Raw genomic sequence first — 10,485 nt, 5'->3', positions numbered from 1 at the left:
AAATTAGTCCTTTTAGTTAAGACTGTCTTGAAACTGGCACCAGCTTAATGAGTACTTTACCTAAATTACCAGTTTCCACTGCAGCACAGGGATCTTGGCCCTGCAACAAGAACTTAACTTTGGATCGAATGTGCAGTGCTTAAAACAAAAATCGTTTTTTGAGTTGACATGAATGTGTTAACAGAAAGTGCAAAAGTTATTAAACGGTAACAATTTGAAACATGCCTTCTTAAATTTGAATGCTGGTGTGGCAGGTTCAAGATTGGCCCATTAAGCTATAAAACTGATTCAGAACTGCACCTCAATATGTAAACTTTAAGTGACTGTGAGAAAAGTAAAAATAACATATGCTGCTCTTATAAAACATCCAAGAAAGAATAAATATAAGCTTTACAATCAATAGACACCATGCACTACAGTTTTGAGGATATCATCGTTTCAGTTTTACCTAACAGGATAAGGTAAACCGAGCACTTTTCTAGCAGGCATGGCATACAGAACCCCATGTAACTCTTCAGCATACAATCAGAACATATCTATTCACACAGTATTTGTATGATGACATTGGCCTGGCACAGAAGTGTGTCATGTGCCTTTAATCCTGGTTCAATTTTTAAAACTACAATGTAATCAGATTTCTAATGAAAGTTCACAGTACCCTTTCTGACATCATATTGAATGATATACAGGCCAGAGTTAAAGATTTTTTTTAATTCTGTTAGGTCATTAGCATTCATCTCAAAATACCAAATACTTCTGAAAAATAACCTGTTGTATTTTTTCTTGTTCTCATAGTAACTGAGCTCACATATTTCATGAAGTAATTATGGATCCCCCATAAAATTAACGGAAAAGACTGAAATAAACTCTGCTGTTGTATGCTGTTATGCGAGTTTCTGTATATTAATACTTACTCCAAACACACACAAGCGCAATAACCATTTGACCATTAGAATTTCTGTAGCCTAGGAAGCTAACATTACATATATTTATGTCTGTGTGTATACACACACGCATATTATAAATCATTTACACATTTATATATCATACAGGACTGGAATCATTCAAACAAACTTACTGAGACAAAACTACAGCAGACACTAAGGAATAACATGTCTGGTTGTTTCCACTATAGCCTGTTAGTAACTGACCCATAAAAAGGCACAGTGACCCAAGATTGACATTGCTTACCTGGGTGTTTATTTGTCTGCCATTATAAAGTGTGCATCGTTCCACTACATTTCTATTTCCAGACCAGTTGGCAACCTTGTTTCACTCTATACTTTGACTCAGTGGTCCTCGAAAAATAAAACTGCAGAACAGGGTCTAGTGCCGTGGTGTCCCTGTGTGACGTTCACTGAGTGAATATATTGTTCAGTCAACAATGTGATAATAATTTTAATGGCCTAGGCTACAGAAATTCTTTTGTAGGACAACTGGTTAATATGCCTGTATGCAGTAAGGCCTGAGGTTTAACGTGGGCTGCCCTAATGGTTAACCCAGCCTCACTTACAATACATAATATTTTATTATTATATTATACACTTTCTGTATATATATATAAATCCTCCCTTTACGAAACCCACCTAATTCAGGTCAGGGCTTCAGGCTTTACACACTATATATATATATATATATATATATATATATATATATATATATATATATATATATATATATATATATATATATATATATATATATATATATATATATATATATATATGCATTATCAGTATATACATTTGTATACCAAAATTAACATCATACCTAATGAATAATTTGCTTTTACCAAAAGCTGAAAAGGGGCCCTGCATTTCCTTCTGAACTGAGTATAGCCTGCTACACTCAGCAGAAACCAAAGAAAGTTTGGTTAATTGCTTTGGAGAATTCCATACATAGTAAAAATTATGTTGTAGCCCCCCACCAATAGGGGTTTTCAATCTTTTTACATTTCAGGACACTTTTGACAGTAATATCAACAAGGGCTTATTTTATCAACCCTTCATTGGCACTATATCACCGAGTTATAAATCTTTTTTGTTTAAGTTTTATTGATATATAAAATGCAGCTTTTCATTTGTATTACTAGGGTGTCCAAAAATAAAGTACCAAAAATGAATCTAAATAGCTTTACTGTTAACAATTTCAATATGAACATATGCAACAACAGTCCATTTAGCTGTCAGTTTATGATATTGTTAAAACGTTCTTCATTTATACGTACCTTTCTGCATGTTATCTGTGTCTATTATAAGCCAGTCACTTCAAAAACATGACAAAGAACGCTATCAATATCACATTAAAATAAAAAGCCCACTACATATATTTGTATCAAAGCTGTTATGCCTTAACAGTAAAGTTACTCAGCTTCCATTTTGGTAGGTTGGTTTCTGTGCACCTTAATGAACTTTGAAGTCTTTGAGAATAATCTTCCTGGGCATTGAGATTTCAAGCACCATTCTCCAAATGATAAAATATTTTAGTTAACTAAGTCTAGTGGTACTGTCACTCCAGTCTTTCAGCAGCCTCTAAAATAGGACAAGGTAATAAAAAAACGTTTGGAATTTGGCACCTCCTGTCCATTCCATATTTGACCTCCAGTAGTTAGAACAGCTGGATCTGAAATCAGGGCTTTTAAATCTGAAATTTGACAATTTCTATGTATGCACTGATGGCTTCCTATATCAATTAATTTTAAAAGTACAGTACCATGAAAGATACATTTGTTATTATACTGTTATGGTAGGCTTATTCGTTATATTAATGTTTTATGTTATACTGCCTAGTGGTAACAGGCCTGATATTAGTCATGCCAAAAAGCACCTTTGATTTAAACTGAAATATACATATAGTAAAATTATTTTTAAGTGAGCTGCATTTTACATTTTGCTGAAAATTACTCCAAATAGCTATCAACTAAAACTGTTTTAACACTTGTAATATTTGCAGTGTTATTTTAATTTTAACATCCCCGACATTTGGTAAAAATCGATTTTATTTTCATAATAATCATAGTACAGTTTTTACATATAGTGCCTTTTATAAAGGATCTCAATGGCTATATATTATGCAATAAAAAACAACTATTTAGAAAAGCCAAAGAGAACAAGTACGTATAGGCAGCATTTAAAAAACATCAGTAGACCCGAAGTGTCCTGCTAGATCTAGATTTCCATGTACGGTATTTATTTTGCACTGCAATCAAGCTCTCTGTCTCTCAAACACACACATACACACACACATGCGCGCGCGCAATCTCTCGCCGCACACCAATTCGAAGCCCGAGTAGTTTTGTGCCATAATATGTGAGCATGATGATTGGCTGAACAGGGCTAAGCACGGAGCATTCAAGTTAAAGCAAAATCATCATTGTCGTCATAAAATTACCAATCAGCAGAAATCAGTCAGCCTCAGTGCATACGTAGAACTTATTGGTGTTTTTTTTTTTTCTTTTTTGTGTAAACCAAGCTAATGCAACAAAACTATAATGCAATCAGTCAATTCCAGTTAGCGGATATCGATAGAATGTTCTTAATTATATTAACAACCTAGTTTGTTATAATAAAGCCAAACAAAGCATTGCATTGCACATTGATCGCCCTCATAAGTAAATAGTAATAATTACACATAGCGGACTTCCCAGCCGTAGTGCAGGACAGCCTCCCTCAGGTCTATTCAAGTTGGCTGGGAATGGTCCCGTTACACAGACAGTATACAGCACAATTGTCCCTAATGTCGCAGCGCGCTGCTGTAATCTCAGCAGCTCCAGCTGGCCGGACGCCGAGGTGCTCTGCGCCGCAGCGAGGGTGCCCGTGCAATCACGATCAGGGGGAGGGGGTGGTCCCCACACTCGCTTTAGTCGTCCGGAGAGCATACCAGGTGGAGTTGGTCGGGGCTTCCCACGCTGCCAGTGCTAGAACTGCCATCCCCAAGGTCCCGAGCCATACAGGGCAGGTTCAGTTCAGACGAGCCTGCGGGGCTGCTGTCCGTCCTGCTCACGCACTCTTCCTCGAGCACCAGGCAGAGCTCCTTAAGATCGAGGTTCTCCTTTACTAAACCTTCCTGTAGACGTTCTAGCTCGGACAGCTTCTTAATGTAGCCTCCGAGATCCTCCCGCATCACCTTGGCGGCGTGGTGTCCGAACAATTGCCACTCCCTAGCTAGCTTTTTCACTTTGAGTCGATCATCGTCAAGGAAGCAGCAGAGGTCCCGAAGCTCCTGATTCTCCTCTTGTAGCCGCTGGTTGACCAGTTTGAGCTCTCGGATTTCCAGCAGGTGCTCTTGTAGCTGCTTGTTCACCTCCTTGATCAATCGGCCTCTTTGGATGAGGGCCGCTATTTTGTCTGATTCCTCCTTCCTCAAGCGCATGACCAGATCTTCCTTGGTGCAGGCCAAAAGATCCTCATCGGACATCTTCGATAGTTCTCTATTGAAAATCTCACTGTCGCTCCCCATCGTTGCCTCTGTCGTGATTGTCGATGGCTGGCTGCACCTTTCTATGTATTCTCCTATGTAAACAAAATAGGAAAATCCGTATTTCCAGAGAAACAAAAATCCGTGATAATGAACTGGCAGGATTAATTTATTTTCATGTCCATTAAATTCAATTATTTAGAAGCACACATAAAAATAACATGCAATGCAGGAGCGGTGCGCTGCGTTGATTTCCACTGATAAACTTAGCACGTCGTCGGGATGCCCTCCTTGCCTACCTCCATTCAAAGCAGACCCCGGCAGACGAAGCATTTGCTGTTTAGTAAGGTAAAATTATCAAGGTCGTCCACTTCACGAACCAGCAAATAAAATACAGCATTTCTGGAAAAATGGACAGGATAAACAATGTGGTGGAAACATCCTCCACTTTCCCTCAGCGTTTCAATATGCGCTGTCTTTCAATCTGCTCGGCGATTATGCTGCGTTTTCAAGAGTCCAGCCCACTGGCGCAAGAGAACACCAAAGCGTCCCGAAGAGATGACACCCGTGTCTCCGCAGGCAGCCGAACGATCATTGGGGCAGCCCAGGAGCTGTTAGATTAAGACCGCATGCGATCAGCTGCTTTCGGGTTTCTCTTTTTGCAGACATTAAAGAAAATAAACGCGGTCACTGTCTTTACGGCAATCAGCTGGGGAGGAGCGCCCTCATCCTCTGACAAATCGCATTCGGACGTAAACACTGAGAGATGCTCTGAACCGAAATATTAGTCTCTTATTTACAGCTTGATCTCTTTGTTTGCCTGGCCCAGATGTTATTCAGCTTCGGTATCAGTGCTCAGTTGATCCCCGCTTTTGCTGCATATTAAAATGACGTCACAGAGTAAAAAAAAATAATTCACTCAGAATCGCTACATCCTTCCGCCAGTGTAAGCTCCTATTGTTTAGGCAGCGGCAACGCAATACTGGGAGGTTTCCCCTAGTTGGGCAGAATGGCTTACAAAGCTCAGCTCCGCATGGCAAGCAGCAGGGCAACAGCCGACAGCTTCTGTTGGAAAAAAGGAGATTAATAACAAATGTGGAAAAATCTACTCCGGGTTTTAAAATCGCCACTACAGGTGAGCCTCGGGCAAATACCCCGATCGACACAACAAGTCTGCACCGGTCTTTGATAAAATGAGGACCGGATTTTATTTCTGGGTCTCAGATCGTTGACCATTTGTCTGTCAGCGTAACGGAACCAAGAACAGGAAGTAGACATCAGTGCTATTGTGTGGGGACCATGTGCGAAAGGGAAGAAGAGTAATTACCCTGAATCTAAAGCTATAGTTTGAAACGCTCTCTGTCAAGCAAACCACTACTCTAGGAATTGGTCTCAAGTCGTGTTTCAGGTCTGTAGAGCTGTGGCTGGACCAAAACACACAAAAAGGCGGGTCTAGGTGTACATCTGAGCGCCTTAAGCCGTAAGACCAGGGAAATGAATCACTCGTCATCAGGTGATACACCATAACTTATACTGGAAATAAGCAACAAACATTTGTTATTGGTTCACAGCACTTGATGAAAGCAAGAATCCATAACGTTTAGCTTAAAATATCTTCAATAATTAGCCTTTGACCACTAAAGCAAAAGCAACATGTTCTTCTTTTCAATCCTGCATATGCTAGGTTCATGTCCAAATGTCTGTTAATGGCGTTATCATTGGGTAGCCAAGTTTCAGCCAGTTCTCTGGCACATTTAGTATTAGCCTTGAATTTTACTTTGAAATGTGTGTCTAGCTGAATGCAGGATTGAAAAGAAGAACATGCAAATAATAATCAAGATTTTATGACCCTTCGAACCCCGCCTCATCAACCCACCTCCCCCAACCCCACCACATCCACCTATCCTCCCCTCCTTATTTGCTATATATTTATTGCTTGGGTTCCTGTAAGTCTAATCATTTTCTTCTGATGATGATTCCTGGTCGTAATCAAAAGCTTAGGGGAAAAAAAACTATTTTAAGATACGTGGTTCATTTCCTCCGTTTTTGAATTTCCAGCTATAAATATATATATTTGCACTAATGACATAACTTTAGCTACTAATGGATTATTAATGCCAATGGGTGAGTGTGTACTGTTCATACGTATATTTGCTTACTTTAAGGTGACAAGTATTATCTATTCAGGGTTAACACTGACTCACATATTGGTTGACTGAGGTGTAAAATTGTGTTGTACCTGCTGCAGCAGGGAATCAAAACTCGAAACTGACATCTGACAGGATTTGAAGAACTTATGTGGAAATTGTCCCATTTCTTCATAGATTGCACACACACTGTGTAGTCAGAGGGTGAACCCAGTAGCGGCTGCAATGTTTTACAACACCGTATCAGGAAGATTTTTAATGCAAGGAGGTCAATGTTCAGGTTTAATAAAGCCAATTGATTCATATTTCACAAAAGGTCTAATAAAGCCAACTTTCCACTTTAAAGTCAATTGATTCATATTTCGCAAATCCAATGCAGGATGAGCTTCAAATCCGATAGGTTAAAAGCACTCTGGACTGCCTAATAACTGCCAAGGTAAAAACACAAAACTACAATCTGGTCTGCAGGTTGGCATTTACTAGAGGCAAATGAACACAAACGTAACGTCATATTGAAGTCAAGTAAGCGCCACTACAAAATGCAGCTTTAAATGCCTAGGTCACTCAGAGTGCATTCATTTAACAAAGATTTGAATGCCCATGTAGACAGGGCCTTAAGGTGCCACTGAGGTTCTTCATGGCAGTGCTACAGAGGAATCATTTTTGGATCACAAGAAGGTTCATCCACATGAAGGTTCCAGAAAGAACCTCCATTTATTTAGATCCATAACAGGCTCCATACAGGAAATCCATGAATAGATGGTAACAGATTTGTGAAGTACTGTTGGGTTGCTGATTTTAAAAGGACTCTTGCTGCATAAAGTAACACAGACTAAGTGTGGGTTTTCTAAATCTGTTAATGTACTGTTAGGTATCCTACCAAACATTAAACTTTTCTGTTTCTTTTCTAAATATTAGAAAGTTTTTCAAAGCACAAAGAACAACCTTCATATGCAGAGAAACCTTCCAAGAAGCAAATTGTGCTTTGTCAATCAATAATTCAAAGAGGAACCACTCAACCCAGTAAAGAAGCATACAGTGCCATTAGAGAACCAGTATTTTTAAGTGTGTACATGTGCTTCTTGCCTTGTGCCCAATACTGCTGAAATAATACCTCAGGAATTTATTTTCAATAAGATAAATATTGCATTAGGTTACTCATTACTTTAAGAAGTAATAGGAAAATGTGATGCATGTTACTTTTAAAGTGCTACCCTACTGCTCTTAAGACTTTGCTGTTGAGTTTAGCACTGTACATTCCACTCATAAACATAAACTTAGCAATTTCTGAAATACTGAGAGTAATTATTTCAGACAGGAAAAGTGATAATGTGATCGTCTGAACACTTGCCTCTGAAAATAAATTTTGTGGACACTTTCTACCAGAAGCATGAAGCAAATACATGCAGCTGATAGGCAAAGTGCAATGGACATTCGCAGACTACATCATCATTAACAGTAACCTGGTTAAAGGTTTGCATGGTCACATAATTGGATTATTCACAGAGAAACATACCCCTTGCCTCACAGCAGGGGAGTCCCAGGTGTTCCCTGCCTTGAGTTTGCATGTTTTTCTGGTGGGTTTACTCGGCACCCTTTAGTTTCCTTTCAAAGTCATGCAGGGTGTGGGGTTTTGTTATGCTAAATTGACCCTAGTATACTGTATGTGTCTGCTCGTATTCACCCTGCAATGAGCTGGCACCCCGTTCTGGAATTGTTTCTGCCTCGTGCACGATGCTTGCTGTGAATGGGCACAACCCTGAATGGATGGCATAATTAAACATGTATAACAAAGATTTTACAAAGTTTCTTAAAAGTTCCGAACACTCAGTGTCCTAAGTTTATAGCTAGTTTAACTTTCGCAAAGATGTTTATTGTGTGGTGATTGGTTATGTGGAGAGAGAAAAAGGTAGGATAGGAACTGGAGTTTGGTACGTTTGACACAGACAGCACTCCTGCAATATCCATCCATTGAATTCTGTGTTCGTGTCTCCGACCAAAAGCTCATGAACCCAACACTTACACAATATTTCAGTTAAACCAGTGCGAATCCCATTCATACATTCAGTTTTTTGGAGCCTCGTCACACCTGCCATAAAGAGTCTCTACACCGAACGTTCACCTGGGGACCCCTTACTGCGAGGGAATAGCACTACCGCCACTCCACAATGCCGCCACATGTTTAATCATGCTTTAATGCATTTCATCATGAAAATGATAACAAGTATTTATCTTTGCATGCTAAATGTTGGGAGAGCAGGAATATCATTAAGTGAATGTATTCTGTGTGGCGATTGCTGCCTGCTGCTCCTCTCAGTGCAAGAGGAAGTCAGTTTAAGAAGCGTGTAGTGATTAACGACTGGGTCGGAGAACACTTAATACAAAGCATTTAATTAGTACATTATTACATTAGTTATGACAGGGTTTGAGAAAATCCAGTAAATTAAACATTGATTTTAAGATTAAGTTTCCGACATGGCAAAGTTAAACTAGAGAGAGAATACAAGGTTTTAGATGGAAGTGGCATGTCCGATGGGGCGGTCATGCCTGGAGAAGCTGTCTAGAAAGCAGCCTGTGAGTGGCAGGTAAGGGAGGCGCGGACACAGCACTTAAAAGAGCCCATTGTGTCTTGTTGTATAATAACAGTTTAGTAATGGATGCATTTTTGCAGTACCTAAACTAAAGCAATGCCATAAATAAGAACTGTATTTTGTCTCCATGCACTTGCTTTATATTCAAGACGCCACTCGTGGCATATAAAAAGTGAATTAACACTGCAGTTCAGGCAAACTTCATCATTTCTGCGAGGAACCAGTGCTTGAAAGATCCAGTTAGCCAAGAGCAGAAATAATGGCACTTCTCAATTTAGCTGATGTGGACCTGGCCAGAGTCACCTTACAAACCTGTGCCGCTGTAATACCTGCTTGTGCACCTTCTGATAGTGTTAAGATACCACGCGGCTGCAAGATTCTAGCGTACTGTCTGAGATGCACATGGACTCAGCTAGGCAGCCGTAACGCCTAACACTTACATACATCCTTGATGTGCTGCATGAAACTAACATTGTGTTCACCTCAATCTGCAACGTCCAGTGCATTGTGGGAGCTGTGGATGATACACTGATATCTATTTACTCTCAGGCTCTTACAGCCAAGTTAGACCTGTAGTAAATGTTTTCAGCACTAAGCATACAAGTGATTTGCAGTCGCCAAGGACTTTTTAAAGCTGTTGCAGCAAAGTGGCTTTGGAGTAATCACAATATTTTCATGTGGCACAATTCAGCATTGTGTCAGAAGGCGCGAAACAATGACTTTGGCAGTGGATGACTACTAAGTGTTATTGGGTATCCTTTACATGTGTACCTGTTGACATCTGGGGTACACCAATTCTGCAAGACTCAATCATATCAAGTTTCTGAGGTATTTGTTAGTCTCAGTGTGGGCAGCCTATGCTTGCCTCTGTGGTACCGCCGCTAGTTGTGATCAGTAGGACGAGACACTGTCAGTCAACAGGAAAGTGCAGCCTGTGAGAATGACCAATGCTTGTCTGGCTGTGAATACAAAAAGAGAAGGCTATTGAAAGAGCAGGTACTCTTAAAACAGCAATGGTGACTTTAAGAGGATGTTGCTTCTCAAAACTAAAACAGATTTAAAAAAACAAAAAAAAATCTTGTTGCACACTACAGTCTTAATGGGAGAGAAAGTTTTAATGAAAGATGTACTGCAACTAGAATCTTTTCAGCCACAAAAGTTCAGCGCACACACTTCTCATTAATCTAATAATGTTTTTTTTTTACTTAACTATTCTGTCAGTCTAGTTTTTGTGTTGTTTTTCCCCTGTAGACTTTCATTCTGTCTGTTGATCTGCACTGGAGTTGGAGGAGTGTGCTGAACTGTCATTAAGGCTTTGAAAATCTTGCAGG

General features: G+C 39.7%; 1 protein-coding gene across 1 annotated transcript; it reads right to left on the bottom strand.

Annotated features, from left to right (window-relative positions):
• Positions 1–1,720: 1,720 nt before the first annotated feature.
• Positions 1,721–5,499, bottom strand: ccdc85b (coiled-coil domain containing 85B). Its single transcript, XM_039769126.1, has one exon. The coding sequence runs from the start codon at positions 4,456–4,458 to the stop codon at positions 3,859–3,861; it is 600 nt and encodes a 199-aa protein (XP_039625060.1). The 5' UTR covers positions 4,459–5,499; the 3' UTR covers positions 1,721–3,858.
• Positions 5,500–10,485: the final 4,986 nt, after the last annotated feature.

Source organism: Polypterus senegalus, chromosome 11 (assembly GCF_016835505.1).
Source record: "Polypterus senegalus isolate Bchr_013 chromosome 11, ASM1683550v1, whole genome shotgun sequence".
Taxonomy (NCBI): domain Eukaryota; kingdom Metazoa; phylum Chordata; class Cladistia; order Polypteriformes; family Polypteridae; genus Polypterus; species Polypterus senegalus.
Note: the sequence above shows the minus strand (reverse complement) of the source record. Positions and strands in the feature narration are given on the sequence as shown.

Coding starts and splice junctions, on each gene's coding strand:
- ccdc85b (XM_039769126.1), bottom strand. CDS start 4,458: ATGGGGAGCGACAGTGAGATTTTCAATAGAGAACTATCGAAGATGTCC.